Source organism: Dermacentor albipictus, chromosome 5, assembly GCF_038994185.2.
Source record: "Dermacentor albipictus isolate Rhodes 1998 colony chromosome 5, USDA_Dalb.pri_finalv2, whole genome shotgun sequence".
Taxonomy (NCBI): Eukaryota; Metazoa; Arthropoda; class Arachnida; order Ixodida; family Ixodidae; genus Dermacentor; species Dermacentor albipictus.
Window position 1 is genome coordinate 40,329,878 of NC_091825.1, and position 20,240 is coordinate 40,350,117.

Consider the following 20,240-nt stretch of genomic DNA (forward strand, 5'->3'; position numbering starts at 1 on the left):
CGAATACGGGAGGTCAATTCGTTTCTGCTGGGTCCCAAGCCATGTTGGGATACCGGGTAACGAAGAAGCTGATAGATATGCATTGATGGCAGCGCACAAAGACATCACAAACACAACACTCCCATACAAAGATAGCATCCGTGCAATTAGAAAAGCCTTAACGGTAAAATGGCAACGCGAATGGGACCTTTGTGCCGACAACAAGCTACATCTCACGAAACCCATAGTTGGCGAGTGGAAGTCATGCTATCATCAGGAGCGGTTCATCGAAGTAGTTTTATGCCGACTACGCATTGGGCACACACACCTCACACGCAATTACTTACTTACGAAAGAAGACACACCAACCTGCGAGAAATGTCAACAGCCACTAACAGTTATGCCCATATTACTCACATGTACGCACACGGAAACACACAGACGAACAATTTTTGCACAAATTATATCAACTACACATACCTTTACACCCTGCTCTGATTTTAGGGGATGATCCGCTAGTCCCATTATGTGACGTCCGTAAATTTCTACAAGACACTGGATTTTTACATAAAATATAGATTACTAACCCAGCCTTTTTCTTCACAAACTGGATTTTAAAACACCTCGTGTTTGGCGCAGCATAGCCTTAGCTGCTTTTGCGCCATTAAACCCCATTTAATTAACTAACTAAAATAGTGGTCGTATTTCAGTTGCCATAAAAGATGGCTGGGAGAAGCATTGAGGCATACTTAGACATTGTTAATATTAGAGACATGCCTTAAAAAACGGCATGCCGTGAACTCGCTTGCAATGCCTGGAATAGAAACTTTGGGGACGCTATCACCATCATCATCACCCCTATCACCATCCCCTTACGGCTGTCGTCAGGCGCACACTCTTTTGAAACACCCTATCCAACACATTCCGATGTCAATATGCCTTTTTCGGTGCCTCAACACCGGGTATCGCCATTTTCGCATGCCGCCGTAACTACACCTACGTTCAGCGACTGGGGCAATGCCCCTTGAAAGACCATGCCGCTGCCTTTCAGTCACCCCATACATTCCACAGCAGACTCTTCGTCGTCATCTTAACTACTTCAAAATACTCGACGTATTGCTGCTATGCTACTCAAGTCACTCTTTCAACTCATTTTTTTTTTTGGTTACTCGCGCACTGACCACCTGACCTGCTCTTCTAAGGCCACAAGATCATGCCACTAATGGCAACGGTAAACGCTTCCTAACCTCTCGCCTCTCCGACGCGCTCCCAGGTCCCCTTCTTTCTGAAATTTTTTTCTCTTTCTTGTTCTTTCTCTCTTTTTTTGTCTTGGTGTCGCCATGTTTTTTTTTCTCTGCTTTTCTTTCTTTTCTTTTCTCCCCGTGTTCCCACTCTCCCGCTCTTGTCCCCTCGTCTTGGGAACGAAGCTCACAGACTTCGGACGACAGCGCTCGTTACCTCGGAAGTCTTTCCCTTTAAAACCAGTCGCCAGCGTCAACACCCGCACGTGACATCGTGACATCGCTGCACTAACCCTTTAAAACTAACATCCCGAGGATGACGAGGCCACCTTTGACGAAGATAGGTCCTCCTATCGAAACGTTGGCCAGCCTATCTAAGGCACCTTATTCCTGTTTACAAACTTTATACCACACTTCTGTAAGTCGCAGAGCTTCTCAGTCTAAAGAAAAAAAAAACGTTTGCCCACCTGGTAGCGCAATGCATAACACTGAACAATGCTGGACAACCTGCTACCTCGAGGAATGCTTTGGATTACGTCGATTCCCAGGGGGCAGGAAATTTATGTCACGTTCTGGGCAGTTGTTTACTTTTACCTATATTATCCACTAAATAGAGCTTAGCATGTCAAACTATATATTGCATCAAAACAAAAGTAGCCGAGGCAATATTCAACTGGGATATATTCCGCTGTACATATAGTTGCCTCGTTGTGAACAAAGGGATAGCATCGGAAAAAAAGTAGGCTTTGTCTAGTTTCAAAAACTACGAGGATGAATTCTAAGGCATTTCCTCATTGCGTGGGTAAGAAATTTTATGTCGAATCGAGCACTCAAGCTAGAGGCGTTTCTTCCAACTGCCGAGAACTCACGATTGGTGGTTTCCATTGAAAGAAATTAGATGCAAAGATCTTTAACTATCCGAAAGAGCACGGCGCAGAGGGTAAATTAGTATTAGAGCTGTTATGCAATCAATATTTTTTCCCTCTGATAGCCTCCATCAAAGCGATGGTATTACATACTTATTTTGTCATCGAAAATTAGGGTTGCCTGCTCAGATAACCGAATAGCTCAATGACACCGCACAGTAATGCGCCAAATCAACCAAACAAATGCGCGATTTTAGTTATATCAGTAGAATTCTTCAGGCTGTGACATTGTCTTTTCTGTTTTTTCAGATAGCTAAAATCTACGAGATGTTGCAGCAGAAGAACCTTAACATCAGCCTCGGCTGGGTTTTGGATGTTACCCACAACATTGCTCCCACAGAGTGCGGTGGAGATTTCTTTCGCATAAAAGCGGCTCGGCAAGCTATCGGTGAATCATAAAATAAATGCAATTTTCGTGTTCCGTTGCTCGCTATCACGGCCACTGGATTCATGCATCATCTCTGTGGCTCCTGGCCAATCAGGCATGGGCCAAATGCCGACGCGCAGCGCTTCTGAACTCTGCATAGATTCTAGTGTTGGGCTGCTTCACACAGCCTGTGATTTGATGCAGCCCATAATCTCGCCACCCTAAACTGACGCACCACAGACGACTTGAAACCACGAAAAGGCACTCAAAACGGCTGTCATGACCAGGACCTGTTCTGAGTGCTAATAAAAACGGTATGAGCTGACGTAGAGTGGAACGTCTATAGTAACCATTGAAGTGATCACATGGCTGTACATCAGTCCTATGACGCATCTATTGTTGCATGATTAAATTTCATAAATATTACTTGATGCATTGTTTGTTGCGACCAATACAATAGAATGGTGCGTTATTCCATGTATTAGGCTACACACAATAGCTGCAAGTCAGACTGAGCAAAATTGAGCGGGGATCCCAGCGAAATAGCATCAGCTAGCACCCCATCGGAAGAATGTGGCCCGTGTTCTCACCGCTTGTTATTATGAAAAATTGGCTTGGAATTGGAAAAGGAGACGCAGTAAACGCACTTCCATGTGTGCTACTTGATAATCTCTCCAGTACCTGCTGATTCTGTGATAAGGACTCCCATTATTTCTTTTGTTTTTGCGGCTACCGGTGAATGCAGGCCTTAGCAGTTTAATTGCTAGCTATTCCAGTGGACACCCAATAGTATTCCTTCGCAAATATTTTCAGATTCCAACACGCGTAACTACTCGAGTAAGCACTGTGTAATGGTAAAAACTTTTCCAACTACTGTGTTTCGTTAAATGTATAGCACATTGTCTACGTCCGCAAAGTCGTGAAAGTTATGGTTGTGGGAAAAGTTGACGCTATTCTGTTTATCAACTTTATCCTGGTCATTGGTGAAGATATTTCGGTGGCTTTTGCGTGATATTGCATGGTGCCCCGAAGTATTTGTTGCAACTTCATGAATCCGCAACATTCGGGCAACAACTTCTTACAGAAGAATGATAGTTAGACCTGATCGTGGCAAAAATCCACCGTAAAAAGGTTCGGTAAAACGCGGAAACTCTCATAGGAGGCTTGCCATTAAAATGTTTTCGACAGTAATTACCATCACTATGACCAGAGAGAAAACACATTGACGGACGATTTCGATTTTGCGGTCGACGAGCCAGCTAGCATAGTTACTAGCCCATTGACCTCAAGCAAAGAGGTGTAAAAGTCTCATTAAAGTTAATTAGAATCTGAAGCATAAGGCCGGGTAAATGTCAGTGAAAGGGTCTTTCGAAATGCTCTTGATTATTTCACCGCAGCCTAATTTGTTTTACACGCTCGTATACCTGGGTCACCCGATTATCGTGGTAATTTTGCTGTATTTCTTGTCTCCGAAAAGTGTTTGGGGACTTTTATTTTTATACAATTTTATTTATTGTTCACACAAATGAAAGCATAAAGTTGTATGAAACAAATTATAGTTGCTAACCACGCGGCATTACCCGTGTTGCTTGTTTTTTTTGCCATGTTCGCGGTTTCATAGGGCTCTAAGGCCCCTTCAAGAGCCTTTTGACATCTAGGAATTTCCTCCATCACCTGGTCTTTTTTTCAAACACGTAAGACTTAAGCCTTTTTTTAGCGTCTATATTACCTGGCGAGTGCTACCCTCTGGAATTAGCGATACCATATACTCAGAACGCGGTATTTCTTCATATAATAGAGAATTCACATGATAATGAGAGCAGACAGATCTCTTGCTTAACTTTTTCTATCGAAGCGTGATGAAAATTTGTGACGTTGATTCTGTCTTTTACCCACAAAGCGGGCAAGGGAATATTTACTAAGATGGCATTTATGTAGGCGACATCTGCAAGCGCTGCATAACCTCTTGCGATCCCACCGGCAACATGTTGGATTTGCCAGACCTTTGAGCTATTTGCAGTTTCTTTTTCTCATACAGTCTGGGTCGAGACAAAGAAACAAGTAAATCCTCTGGGCCTTTTTTTTTCCTTTAGTTCTCTTTTTGTGAAAAGACATCCATAGCTGCAGCAGATGCTGTTGAAATAGACGCCCAAACCACTTCTACCTGTACTTCTAAAGCGCTACCCCTACTTCCTTAGTAATCTCGAAAGAATTGAACATCGGAGAGCACCGCTTCCTTGCTTTTCACGCCATTTTCAACGAAAACTCAACCACGTATTGCAGCCCAGAAACCATTACGTAGTAGCATATCATCGCCATACTTATCGCCATACTTATCGCCATACGTCACAGACAAGACACAAACGGCTGCGCTACCATCGAAGCACCGACACACACATTTTCAAGCATCCAAGAATGATGTTTTATTTCGCAGCTTGTGTTTTTTGGCCTTTTCAGCTTTATTTTTTATTTATGTTACATGCCACTTTTGCTGAGTGATTCCAATGATATTGCTATTGACTTGCTCTGATCGCACAAGCACAATAGCTTGTGTCTGCACTTAAGTCAGTACTGCTGCTTCAGCGCCACATGATTTTCCCTCGCGGGTACAATGGCTAATTCTGCTTTCGATATATGTTTGGTTTGTAAAGCAATCACAACTAACAGATGGTTCGTGCCTTGTCTGTTCAAAATGCGGGTATGTTTACCATTTCGGCGCCTGTTCTGATAAAAAGACGACTACTTACAAAGCAATGTCAGACATTGCTAAACAGCTGATGCCAACCGTGTAATTTCCGCTGCTCGAAGTGCCCAAAAGTAACAAAGCAGGTACAGAACGAGCAGTCGTTCACTGAACAGATGCTAATAGAAATCTACAAAAAGCTTTGTGAACTACCAGATATCAAAATGAAACTAGATTTAAATTATGGGGTTTTACGTGCCAAAACCACTTTCTGATTATGAGGCACGCCGCAGTGGAGGACTCCGGAAATTTTCACCACCTGGAGTTCCTTAACGAGCACCTAAATCTGAGTAAACCGGTGTTTTCGCATTTCGCCTCCGTCGAAATGCGGCCGCCGAGGCCGGGCTTCAATCTCGCCCTCGTGCTCAACCGCCCAACACCATATACACTGAGCAACCATGGAGTGTAAGCTAGATCTCCATTTCCAGGTAAAAGGAACTGTGGAAAGAATGAAAAGTCTGTCCAGCATTTTTCAGGTTAGTATGATCAAGTACTAGTAGAAATGAAGCTTCAGTCAATTTAGACTGCTACTTTACAGAAAATTGTTGAAAAGATTCAGCCAGTGAACACCGGTCAGGAAGTCGTGTAACTGCGACAACAAATAAACAGTCTGGAACAACATAGCAGAAGGAATAATTTAAAAGTACACGTACTTGCGCAAGTTGGAACTTGCAGTATGTTCCACAAGATCAATGCTATTGCTCAGGAGTTAGGTCTGGCTCAGTAAACTGCCAACTAAACGTGGCGAAACCCCGGCAGTTCTGGTTCGTTTTTCTTCCGTCCAAAGAAGCATCAATGAATGGCCAAGAATCAAAGTATGAGGGAAGCTAAGTCCATGGTCTACTTTGTTGATAAGTTAAAACTGCATAACAAAAAGCTGAGGCCCAAGGCTACAGAAATGCAGTATGAATATGCATGGCATAGTAATGGGAAGCTGCTTGGGCGCAAGTAGAACGGTGAGCTGGCAATGCAGACTTCATGTGAGGCTGACGTGGAAAAGGTTATCTAAATGGACGCCACCATTCTTGCGTGTTGCATATCTTCAACCTTGCTGTTTTTATGACATCACAAACCATGCCTTTCAATTGCGATTCTTTTTCTCTTAATTTTGCTGTGCACGTTTCGCTTTTTCACTAAAATGACAGGATGTCAGTTTGTCACGTGAATGCCAGAAGCCTAAAAAATAAGCAGTTTGGACATACAGACGGCCTTGGGCTCCTTGAATCATACATTTGGTATACTAGCATGCACGGAAACATGGTTCTCAAGTAAAAATGATGGCTCCTTTCGTGGGTAAACCTTCGGAGGGGTGTTAAAAGAAAACTGCAGAGGTGGTAGTGTAGCATTGTAGGTTCGAGAAAATCTTCAGCATGAAATTTTGTCATACTTTTCTCTTGTTGGTACGCATTACGAATCGATTTCCGTGAAATGTTGTGGAACTCTGGTTGCTTGCATTTCTAGACCGCCATGCGAAAAATTTCTGAATTTGTTCAGTTTGTACGTGACCTGCTTGAATATGCATTTATCCTAAATATGCCTGTTGTTTTAGTTGAATGTTTATATGTCGACAAACAATTCCCCACGACGCTTTTTGATGAGGCCATTGATACATGTCACTGCACCAATGCTGCCTAGTCACCAACACGACGCTTTTTTTATGAGGCCATTGATAGATTTCACTGCACCAATGTTATCCAGTCACCAACATGAATAGCCTCGGAGAGTGACACAGCAATACAATTGTGTTTCACAAGTCATAAGCTGTCTAGTGTCTTGTGGTGGGCGGACATTTGATTTAAGCATCACCTACGTATATTGTGCTTTTTCTCCGGTTAATAAGAAAACGCAAAGAAAACTATCGGCAGAACAAATTGTGTACCGAAGTTTTAATCAAGGTAATAGGGCTACGTTTTGCTCTAAAATAGAAAGCATTGAATGGAGGGATGTTTAAAATAAGAACAGTCCTAGTATAGCGTACAATATCTTTCTTGAGTTAGTAAAAAACAAATATGGCAGGGCATGTTTTGTTAGTAAATAAAGCCTTCAAAAATCCCTAGACATGAGTAGCAAGAGAGTTGTATAAATGAATTGTTGCACGTGACAAACTTTCTGAGAAATTCATGCGAATAAAAGACCTAGTAATAACTGATGAATTTAAAAAATTCAGATATAAGTTAGGTTCTGATATACGAAGATGGAAAGAATACTACAACAATAAACTTTACGTAGTTTCAAACTGTGCTAAGAAAATCACGAATTGTCTTAGTAACCTCATGGGAAGGGCTACTTATCATGTCATGTTCCTAGCACGTTAACACTCTATATTGCCGAATACACTGGCGTTGCTTTGGCGGACAAAATTAATGCGCATTACTTATCCTCTGGCGAATCAGTTCAAAAACAAGATAGAAAGCATAAAATTAATGCATTGCCTCTCCTATTGTAAGCTCTATACTCCTAAGGCCGTGCAGTGAATATGAAGTGTTCACGTTCCAGTGAAACGTATATGAATACACTGCGGCTGGAGTAGATTAAATTAAGGCCGAACCCATTGTTGCTCTTGCCGATCTAATCAGGTCGCCACTACAGCATATGTGTAATCATTCTGTATACCAAGGTGCTTTTGCAGATGGGATGAAGATTGTAAGAGCGGTTAGTTTGCACAAAGGTGGCCTTTGTGGCAAAATAAATACCTATAAGCCTATATCTGTCCTTCCTTTGTTTTCTATACTACTGGAATATTTGATAAAACATAGACTAAGTAAGTTTCTTGACACCAGAGAAATTGCTGCGAAAGATCAGTTCAGGTTCTGTGAGAGGAGTCAGCTGAAATGGCACTGCTTAGTAAAAAGGAAAAAGGAGTTTCTAATATGGATAGGAAACGATTCACAGTAAGACTTTCCTAGATTTCAAGAAGGCGTTCGGTTCTATTAAACATGGTAGTTTATTTTACAAGCTACCATTTTCTGGCATTCGAGGAGTTAGTTGCCTTCAATCTGATGCACAGTTATCTTTCCGGATACATGCAAAATACATCTTCGAATAGGCCCTTAGTCACAATTGAAACAGTTACCATATGGTGTACCACAAGGGCCTTTTCTAGGTACAACATTCTTTATTATCTATATCATTGACATAACATCCATCCCAAGAACTGCGGCAATAATTCGTTATGCAGAATATACCAGTGTATTTTTTTTCTCTGCTATGCATCTGATAATATACATGTCGAGGCTAATGCATGGTGAAAAGAATTATCACTATGGTTGAATATAGCTAAACTCGAACCAAATGTTATGGAAAGAAAGGTTATTGTATTTAAAGTACGCAACAAACCTGATGATTCGGAGCTTCAACTTTCATTTGTATTTGAGCGTGTATCGTTCTACAAGTTTTCTGTGTCGTTTTCGAAGAACACTTGAGCTGGTCCAGAATAATAATAAAATTCATGCCAACCTATTAAGGTCCATCTGCATGCTGTACAAAATTTGAAACCTTGTTCCCAAATGGCTGAAATGGCAGCTATATTACACTATAATTCATTCACATCTTCAGTATTTCATACTGATTTGGGGGTCTAAAACCAAAACTAATCTGATGAAGTTGATAACGTCACAGGAAAAAGCGATATGACATCTCTCAAAGCCCTCGTACAACAACCACACAGGTTTGCACTTTTTACAAAACTCGGCTCTAAAAGTGGATCCATTATATGAGCTAAAATCGCCCTCTTAAGTTTTTAACGAAATCAGGCTCAATCCTTCTAACTATATTGTATTGTACTCTAGTGGTAATGTGTCTTACAAATTAAGGCACAACCATTACACAATTCTACTTGTGCAGACCAACTATGGAAGCCAAGTGCTTTCATACCTATTTCCCAAGCTTCTCAACAGACATACACAGGCCACAGAAATTAATCAGGAATGCGTGTCCCTGAACTCTTTAAAAATGGTACAACTTACCACTTTTCCTGTCCTAAAGAATAATAGTTTGTGTGTACACATTTTTTTACTAGCCTGACGTTTCCTCATTTGTGCGAATTTTATTTGGTGATATCAGAAGTTTGCACCTTGTTCCCTTTACTTTGCATAAAACTGTGTTCTGTATGCAACGATAGTGTATTATGGCGAATAGCGAAACGAGAACAAGGTGAAAGCAGGAGCCAACGTTTAGACAACTGGACTTGTTTTCTTCAAGGCGAAATATGCTTTCCTCGCCACAGTATATATAGGTGGGGTTCTTGTAAAGAGGAGCGGGTGTAAGGCGGGTGGGTGTGGCCGCGAGGCAAGGTGTGTTAGCGCGTCGAACTCAGAATAAAAGAATGCTGTGTAGAAGGCCAGCTCACCCCCCCCCCGTCTGTCAACCACATATCAATGTACGCGTGTTAGCCGACGTGTAAACGGGGTCTGACACGCCGGCTCAAGAAACACAAACAGAAAAAGAAACAGGAAGCTCAAGTAAATATGTGGGACAGATTAGTCGTAAACCTGAACGCTGTCATCATAATGAAATAAATTTTGTATGTCACTGTCCCTAACTATGCTGGTATGATTTTCGCAGGTAGCATAATAATCCCCTGCCACATGGTGTGTCTTTCACCATAATACAGCATTTATCATAAGTTGCCCACTGCTCTTTGTAATACTTTTGCCTCGAAATGAAGCGAATAAATAAAGAAATTTACGGTCCTTCTTTTTCGAGGAATACACGTTAATGCCATTTTCGCACCCGGAACAAAATTTATGAAAATCTTAGCGAACCCGCTTTCCTCCCTAATTTTGCCTATTCATAAAGGACAATAATATATGCACGCGTTCCAAAACTAACGCACGTCGCCCGCTTTTTTTGTCAGCAGAGGTTGAATACATATTTTTAATAATATTTTATATGAATAGGGTATAGGGCTCGTTCTTTCTTCCAACTCAAGAGATAAAAATATCGCCGCCTGCCAGCGCTGCCTGTGCAAAAGCTCAATTGTAACTTTTCTGGTATCAGCGTTTTAATTATTATGACAATTGTGCATTACATCGCTTTTCCCATACGTCGCATAGATGTGAACAGTGGTAATGTGCTATGAATACAACGAAGCCCAGACATTGAACTGCATTGCAGATTGTGGTTGTGACATTGAGGGGATGTTTATCCAACTACGTTACGTTCAAAGAAGGGCGGGTCATTTGTGTGGTTAGTTTTACGTTACCTTTTCTGCAAGGACACGTTGTTGCGTCCAAGTGCGACAAAGTCACGTGGACATATGAAAGAAAACAAGAAGAAAAATGGACGAGTCTGCACCAGCCATTCTTTGTGGTCGTAGCAGACTTCAGGACCTAAGTGAACCTTTTCCCCCGAATCGTAACAGTTTCACCAACGAGCAGGGCACACCTCGTAACCACAAAACCTGCGCTGCTACAATTTCGCCGGAGTGGCCAACTTGACGCGCATCCGACACCCTCACCTGACATGCTTGAAGAAGCCAGCGAGATTTATGAAGGCCCTCTGAGGCCAGCGCCTGGTGTTTCATGGCAGTCCTACCGGGCACCACTCACTTTCGGAGAAAAAGCAGGAGAAGATATCGACGAGTGGTTCACGAACTACCGAAGGATTAGCCAGTCTACGGGTTGGGTCTCCACCACACTGTTGTCAAATATATTTTTCCTTACTGACACAGCACTCGTCCGGTACAAGAACCTTGAAGACTTGCTCGCTGCATGGGAGCTTTCCTTCCAGGAGCTCAAAGCATGCGATGGAGACACCAGTAAAAAAAAAAGGGGGGGGAGGTAAATGCGCTGAACAGGTCCTTTTGCAAAGAGCTCAGGTTCCCGGCGAGGCCTATTCTAGATGCATTTAGCAAGAGGAAAAGTAGTGCGAAATACTAATTTCTTGAAAGTTCGAAAAAGGTAAAGTTAGAAATTTTCTGAAAGGATTAGCTGAAGAGGCTTACATTTTTTTTAAGGCAGTGAAAGCTTGGATTTCATGCTGACGTTATTAGCCACTGCAGAAACTCTCAGGCGCTGAAGTTTCTACGGATAACACCGACATTCAGTCGCTTGGCTCACGTCAACGGTTGTGAGTGTGAATGCGCGTTAGAGTAATGACTTTCGGTCAACCACACCGCAGATTGTACGCGAAGAGTTGCTCCACCGAAAAGGTATGTGCCATCGGACGCAGGAATCATTTGTGCGTATTCACAACACGAGGTAACAAACACCGCCGTTTCGACCGCGTGGCAACCAGTGGTTCACGCAGCGACTAGTTAGTGTAGGTCAACCCCATAGACGAGAAGGATCAGGAGCTATGAAGACCATTCTTCCACCATAATAAACCATAGATTTTCCGAAAATTTCACAGTCACATCTAGCACACATATGCCAAGTGCACAGCACTTTAATTATGTTACCATGCCCTCCATAATTGTTGCTCCACTCTGTGTCAGTAAGCTTATTCATGAACTATGCGTTCATTCTGCTCCCGGATACTATTGTATTAACCCGAATTTTTTAAAAAAAACGTTACATATTATTCCTCAATCATACTATCCATACTTTTCCAGAAATCCCTTGACTATTGTACGCTACCTAATGAGTGAAAAATAAGCAAAGTAATTTCAGTGTACAAATCTGGCAGCAAAGCATTGCCTAGTAATTATCGTCCAATCTCTCTCACCAGTACGTGCTGTAAAATGCTCGAACACATTATTTTTGCCGACCTGGTTAACTTCCTTGAATTGAACTCATTTTTACGTCAGTACAACAGGGCCTTCGGAAATCTTACTCCCGTGGAACCCAATTAATGGCGTTTACACATGCACTACACCATATTCTTGACAAATCATCACTAGCTGTTTGTATATTCTTAGATTTTTCAAAAGCATTCGGCAAGGTGTGTGACAAACTATTACTTCCTAAACTAAAACAACATTGACGGTAATCTTTTGAAATGGATTGAGTGTTTTCTTTTCAACCACTCGCAATTTGTTTGTGCTAACGGCCATAACTCCGGTTTTACAGAGGTCCGTTTAGGTGTTCCACAGTGTTCCGTACTTGGACCCCTATTGTTCCTAATTTACAATAATGATCTTCCCTCGCTTATCAACTCCCATATCCATCTGTTCGCTGATGATTGCGTCATTTTCAGAGAAGTTGCGAATGCTAAAAATAGTGAATTACTTCAGTCTGACCTTGCCTCTACAGGGAACTGAAGCAATGAATCGTTAATGGAGCTAAATATTAACAAATTGAAAGTCATGCTTGTGTCGAGGAAAGCATCTACAATAGCGCCGTACTACATTAACAACATGTCGTTGGAATCAGTTACTTCATATAAATTTCTTGGTGTTTACATTACGTCTAACCTAAGCTTCATACTGAGAACATAATTAAAAAGGCTAATCGCATGCTTAGCTACCTACGCTGCAACGTTTTCAACGTACCTACTAATTTGAAACATTTGTTATATAAAACTTTAATACAACCCAAACTCGAATATGCGACTCCGGTATGGGACGCTGCTCATGGAAACCTAATCACTGACCTCGAGCTGATTCAAAATAACTCTGAAGGTTTTATTCTTGCTAGCTACAACCGCACAGTGAGTATAACTAGCATGAAATCTAATCTTTGCCTCCCATCGCTGGCATCTCGCAGAAAACTGTCTCGTATTACCCTCTTCCACAAGTTGAACCATCATCATACTCTACGAAATCACCTCCTGCCCCATCCAATTGATGCATCCCATCGCATTATTCATCAGTACAAAGTCGGCATTTTGTCATGAAAAAACTTTCCACAATTATTCCTGCCGCGAACCTCACGTGACTGGAACCATCTTCCCGCCGAAGTTGTAGGCCTTATTAATTATGAACAGTTCCATGAAGCCTTAGCTAGTATTGTATATACAGGTTTCATTTAAGCACTCATGTGACCAACTGTATTCGCCTTCTTCATTGTTTTGTATTTACCACTCCCTCTCTGTAATACGCTTGGCCCTGACGGGTATAATAAATGAAATGAAAAAAAAAGGTCCTGACAGTGACCAACGCCCTTTTAGCACGCACTCTCCTTGCGGTCAATACCTAACCATAATATAAATCACGCCCCTTCTGGCTATGAAGCCGACACCTACGGGCCTTACTACATTGAAATTATTGGAAATTTTCAGCCGCTGCCGGCGTATATTCAGTGCGGTGTCAGCGGCCATAAGACGAGGTTTTGTAATCGCCGCCCGACAATGTACAATGATCGATTCAGGATTTCAGCGAGGACCACATTTCATGTGAGGACAACTCAACTGTTTTACGCCACCTCTTCGTCAGCTGGTGCTACTCCCAGGAATGATTGCTGGTAGATATGGTTTCAGAGCCGCTCGCCATCATGTGAAAATACTTTGATGCCACCACCATCTTATCGCGCACCCCGTTTACCTTGAGCTCCATCGCCCCTGAGCCACTCGACCTCACCTTCGCAACCGAAAAACTAGCTAGCGTAGCCGATGGGGTTGAGGTCGCTCGACACACGCTTTGACAGAAATGCCCCCGGCACTTTTATGATTAAGATCAAAGGGTATGTACTCGTTAATAGTTTTTCTGCAATGGCTTTATTGCTAATTTTGCAACGTGAAAAAGCGCGTGAAATAAAAAAGCAACTTATGCCGGCTGTCACTGCGTTGCATGCTCATTTTCACCGCGGCTTTCGGATTGACAATCAGCCCTATCCAATGCCTCCCTGGGAATTCACCAGCATCACAACTAATAAGCCAACGAAGTTACGACGCAGCGATACAACAGGTACTATTGACGAACACAACATCGTCGATGCATCATGCATTAACACCTGCAGAGTCTATACGGATGCTGGCATTCTCCCAGACGGCGGAAGGACATCATTCCTGAGTACTACGCATAATTTCATCAGCGGCCACCAGCGGTATTTATCTACGGAAGCCAGCGCTCTATTAATGGAACTTCAAGCCCTCCACGACGCTGTGCAAGATGCGACATCTAAGCTGCCTACCATCAAGCAACTAGGTATCTTCACTGATTCTTTAGCGGCTATTCAGGAACTCAAGAAGGTTGATAAGGCGATGGAAATCTGCGAGAGAATACACACTATGAATAGTAAGACAGCTACTTGCGTCAAGGTACACTGGATTCAAGGCCATTCAGCGAGCCCTCACAACATTGCTGCTTACCAGAAGGCACACAGCCCTCCTAATCCTGATACTCCACCTATTCCCCTCCCACCCCAACCCCGTAACTCACTGCGAGCCCGTAAAAATGTTCTCCGGCAGGACACACGCGCTCTTATCCTACCGTGTGTCTGCTCCCTCCCCCTTCACCTTACTAGGGCGGAGGAAGTTCTGCTTAGGAGGCTTCAGGCCGGGGTGGCCCTTACACCGGCTGTTGTCTCAAGGTGGAACGGGTCGCATTTACCACTGGGTTCCACTGCTCTGTTCCTGTGGTGGAATCAGATGCATACCACCTAATATGGACATGTACGGGTTTACAATCGGAACGCTCGCGTCTCCTACTGCAAGCCGGCCTCCGCTATAGTGTGACAACCAGCTATGACCGCTGGATACATGACAACAGATTCCACAAAACACTGCTCCAATTCATACACAACACAGGCCCCACAGCACACATATAATACACATAACGCTCCACGAATTATGCCTTAAGGGCAAGCCTTCATCGCAATAAAAAAAATTGTACGTGTAAAGAGTCTCGCTCTTAGAAGTCTCTTAGGGCTAAAATTTGTATTTCGGTGGGACAAGGCTGCAACGTTTTGTGGTGTCAGCGGCGAATCGTTGCGTCCTGTTTCTCTGTGCAATGCTGAACTATCCTTGGGTGGTGGCGTACTCACCCCGGAATTTGTAGTTATTCTCCGATCGACGAACTAATTTTTGGCACTGACGTTTTGTGACAGTGAAGTGGGACCTTCGACTGCTGCACAAGAGACGTTTTCGTCGATGGCCGGTTTCATGCTGGACCTTAGAAGAGACAGATTCCCCATGTTAACCTGTTAAACTTCGCCACGCAGACACCAAACGTATGTCTATGGTAAACAAGTAGCTCAGCACAAAAGAGTTCCATACCTTGGTGAATAAACTTTATATGCACCTGTTCGTATTCGATTTTGCGCAGCCAGAAAAAAACGTTCACCATTCCAGGTTCTCGAACACGCAATCCTATAGATACAGGATCTGCGCGCCCAACAAGACTAAAACCATATCGCGTCTCGCATAACGCGCGCAAGATAATCTGTGAATAAGTTAGTATCGTGATGCAAAATTTAGGAATACAAGATTCCTCGAGCGCTTGGGCAGCCACGGTAAGGTTAAGTGGATATTCTGGGTCAATTGTCATCAAATAAATGCCGCGACTAAGAAAGATTTCTGCCTGCTGCCCAAGATTAATGATGCATACGATTTGCTTCATTTGGCCTCCTATTTAATAGCGAAGTTGTGTACTTCTACCCACCAATGCCGCGTCCGCGGGCAAAATCTCAACCGATCACAGCGGGTGGCGCGAGCTGAGTAGGCCACTCAGTTCGCCGGATGGCGCTAGCCCCCGGCGATCTGCAGCAGTGGCGGCGCCCGCTATGCGGAGGCCAGAGAACACAGATCGAGAAAGCTCGTCTTCGCTCATAGCATTCCTCGAAAGCATTTCCCCGGTAAAAACCACGGTTGCAGAAGCCGCAGGTGCCGGGACGGGACAACTGCAGCAGAGAAAACATTAACCGCACGGGAAAGGCGGGAGATTGAAATTCAAGACAATGAGCCACGCGAGAACAAGGCGAAAGCGGCAGCCAATGCTTCGACGGGCTGACTTGAATTTTTCAAGGCGGCATATGCTTTCGTCCGCACAATATGTGTAGGTACGGGTCTTCTAAAGCGGAGAGGGGGTAATGCGGGTGGACGAGGAAATGAATAAAGGTGTGCTAGTGGCGAGGATATATAGATGAAAAGAGAGGTGCACTATTCGATTTCGGTAGAAGAATGTGAGGTAGCGTGGTTTGTCGGCCCATTGACGCGTCACTGTAGTTTACATGTTTCGTGGAAGGGGCCTGGACAACGGGATAGGGGGATTATCTGCGCTCTTGAAGGTCAGTGAACTATAGCCTCTATGAAAGAGAGAATAAATGCAGCAGCAGAAAATGGTGCTTGTGGAAATAAAATATAAATATACAAATAAAATAACAAAAGAAAGGAAGAGAAAAAACTAAGGAACCCAATTACAACTAAAAATTACTAGGTGCTCTTTTCTATAGTTTGAAATTTAGATACCGAATATATCCTAAAGCTTTCTTTCAAATGTTTATGCCGATTGGTTGAATGTATTTAACTTATAAATTAGGCTTAAGTTTTTGTATTTTGTGTCTCCTGCAAAACGAAAATTTGAAGGTTGTGGAATTTAAGTACATCACAGTTATGAACTCATTGGTTGAAATGCTCGGCGACGGCTATGCGAAGCTTTTCGGCTGTGTTCGCGCGATGTTCGTTTAAACTGACGCTCAATGACTGTCCCGCTTCGCCAATATATTGTTTTTTACAGAAGGAAGGTTCAAGTATATCAATTACATCGCAACAAGTGCAAGCAAAGCTAGTTTTCACATCGTGTGTATAATGATTTGCGGTTCTTTCAATCCTAAGCTCACTTTGAAGATGCCTGCAGATTTTTCACATGGGGCGACACCACGAATTTTTACGGGGGAATGATATAGGATGATTTTTGCGTGCACTAACATATCATTAAAGCCTATAGAGGCGCCACTGATAGCCACCTAGCGGGCGCTTCCAACAATACGCGCGGGAGCAGTAGCAGACGACAACGCTTTGCAGCAAGGGTGACTGAAGTTCGCGGCTGCGATTTGTCGTTTGTTCGGGCGCCAGACTGCTTCTTCTGCGGTGACAGCTGTAGGGAAGACGCAGACCTATGGGGGAGCGAGTATGAACAAGATGTTACGGGTGTTTAGGGCAACATGGTCCACATACGCCCTAGGTGCGTCCCACAGACAAACGCCATGAAGACCATTTACATGAAGTGGAGCTCATGTAAACTAGCCGACAAACTTTGTTGACTAATGCGATGTCTCGACCCTGTTTCTTTTTAAATTCTACACTTGCCGTAATGCTGCTTCTGTACCTCAATAATAAGCACCCGTCGTTAGAGCAGACTTAGATAACAAATCTGCACGGTGCGATGTCTGCATATGCCGGTGTGATTTTTCTGCAGATGAATACATGTGACACCGCCGAATAAGTGTATTGAAAGTCGCCTGAAGAAGAATAATTGCGAATTTATTGATAGAAACGCGTACACTATAGTCAACGAAGCCACCAAACGCAGGGGTTAATAAATGTGCGTATTAGCGCTGTACCGCCGATGAACTGCCGTTCGCGCTGCAGTTTTTGCAATTTTAAATTCCCTAAGGGAGCTGCTTGGAAACGTACAAAGCTATAGTCTGACTAACTTTGCAGTACTTTTTTGACGTGTTACTAGAGAGAGGTGCCACATGATATATTTAAAGGCAGAGCAGCGCCAGTTAAATTAGAACCAGCGCTGGCGGCAAGGCCGGGTTTAGTCCTATGCGGCGTAAGCATAATAAGAAATAATTAAGTTGAGTACAAAATTCACTTGCAAGAAGCGACTACGTTGTGAAACAAACAAATCACTCGGGATGTTAAGTCTGCTCAGACAGCATCAAGGTTTGATGACTTACCAAACGTGACGCGAACTATTCAGCGAAAAATGGAACAAAAATACGATATGCAGCAACTATTAGCAATTCTCACCCTGAGCTACCTATTTTTTAAACACATTTCCCAAAAAACCACAATATCTAAGATGCCCTCGGGCGAAATAAATAAACCTGTTAAAGAAGCACTTGCTTGGTGTCATTCCGATAAGACACAGCGTGATTTATACCCTTTAGAAACGAGGCAGGGTGAAAACCTCGCAGCTCAAAAGAATCAAGGCTTATGCATGACGCAACTAGCAACAGTTAAACATGTGCGATACCACGCATAAAATAGATGTAAAAACATGAAGTGTGCGACAGCTGGTGCGAGGATTTACCGGGTCACATAAAACTAACAATTTCAGTTCTTGCAAACTTCTGTAGCTTTAACCTACAATACAATGCGCTCATGCAGTCGTGCTGCCTAGCTAGCCCAACGCGGTAAAGAAGCGGAAAACAATATAAGCGGTAAACGGCATCCCGAACTTTAGCGAAATGCCTTTAAACCGCATGTTGCACTGCAGACGAACTTCGTCGCTTACGCGTCTAACTACAATCGAGTAAAAAAATAATAATAAAAAAGAAAAAACACTGAAGCGACAAAGGAAAGGATGAGAACAAAAAATTTCGCGCCGAAGCGACGATCCATTGCCACCGTTGCTTCTGCTGATGAGGCTTTGCGGGGAATAATTAGAACCGCATCGCCGGCACGTTTTCGTCGGTATTTGAGCCCCCCACCCTGCAACAATTCTTCTTCGACATTCTTCGGAAGCTTTGGCCATCCCACACATGCGAAGGGTGTTGCCTATTTTGCTCTGAAAACACAAATAAGACGGAGAAGTACTATCAGCGACGCAACAAACTACGGCGTGCTATGGCACGCGGCTCGCTCCTCCCGTGGGTTCTCCGCAAGGCCGCCACCAGTGGCGCGGCCATCGGCGTGCACGCCGCGTATAGGTCACCTTTCGTACCACCGGGAACGCTTTTCTCAGAAGTTCGTTACTTGATAATATTGGGTGGTATTTTCGTAAGATATTGTTTATGTTTGGGAGGGCATTAGAATATTTTGTTATAAACGTTGGTGGTCTCTTTTTCATGTTGGCTGCAAGACAGCGATGTAAGTGCACTCTCACATTTAACAGAAGAACCCTCCTATCAACTGATGGCATTTCTGCTATGATAGCCCTATAGAAAAGCCACAGGTAGCTTAGGACTCCTGAGGAGCAGCGTTAACATGATGAGTGGCGACGGGAACAGCAACGTCAGTACGAACAAAGGCGGCTGGGTGGAACTCGGCGGTTCCTGCCCAGACTAAGCAACGCGTAGTTAGGATGCCTCAAGATTAGCGTTAATACGACGAGCCACGATAGGAACAGCAACGTCACTGTTAACAACGATGATGGTCTCTGGCTCGGCGGGACCCTGTTCATGGCTACGTCGGTCACATCGGTCTATCGGGTCACGTGATACCACAATTTCGCTGTGCAACCTGCTTCATAGCATGGATTGGGGCCCAATTTTTCTCCATTGGACCTCCGGCAAGGATACTGGCGAATCCCAATGAACCCGGTAGATGGGGAGAAAAGGGCCTTCATAGCCCAGGATTAATTAGTCGAATAAAATGTGACGCGATTTGATATGTGCGACGCTCCTACAACAATGGAAATGTTCATGTAAAACTCTTGCTTGGGCTAGTTGGTTCATGCTTGAATGAGTATAGAGCAAGGCGCAATTGACCAGGACTGAAGAAGAATAAAAACGAGGTGCCGGTCCTGTTGTTTGTGTTCTTCCTGAGTCCTGGTCTATTGCGCCTTGCTCTTTACTGTAAAGCAGTGATTTGGGCTTGTTGGTAAGACATCGTGAGGCTCATAGCGCGTTAAAAAGACAAGGACGAAGGTGAGACGTGACACACACAGGCGCTTACATAGCGCCTGTGTGTGTCGCGTCTCACCTTCGTCCTTGTCTTTTTAACGCGCTATAAGCCTCACGTTGCTCTTTACTCATTCAGGAAATGTTCATGGACAGCGTTCTGCGTGGGTTAAAGAGTAATATCGGTATGTGCTATTTTGACAACGTTATATTCGACCTGCAATCAGTGAGCACAATACACGCATTGATATACGCTTAGGCTGCATCAAAAATGCTGCCCTGGTTCATGACTATAAGGAAGGCCATTTTGGTGATCGTCAACCATTTGTACCTGATTGGCAAAGATCGTATCCGGCTTGATCCGCTGATCACGGC

General features: G+C 43.5%; 2 protein-coding genes across 6 annotated transcripts in view; both read left to right on the forward strand.

Moving 5' to 3' along the window:
• Positions 1-2,844, forward strand: part of LOC135896855 (uncharacterized) — a 514,087-nt gene extending 511,243 nt beyond the window's left edge. For all 3 annotated transcript variants that reach the window (XM_070538351.1, XM_070538352.1, XM_070538353.1), the window contains one exon: positions 2,396-2,844. In XM_070538351.1, coding sequence (XP_070394452.1) covers positions 2,396-2,545 — 150 coding nt within the window. In that variant the 3' untranslated portion in view covers positions 2,546-2,844. The remainder of the gene's footprint in view (positions 1-2,395) is intronic.
• LOC135896856 (uncharacterized) overlaps positions 1-20,240 on the forward strand; it is a 162,928-nt gene that overhangs the window by 28,123 nt on the left and 114,565 nt on the right. The window lies entirely within an intron of this gene.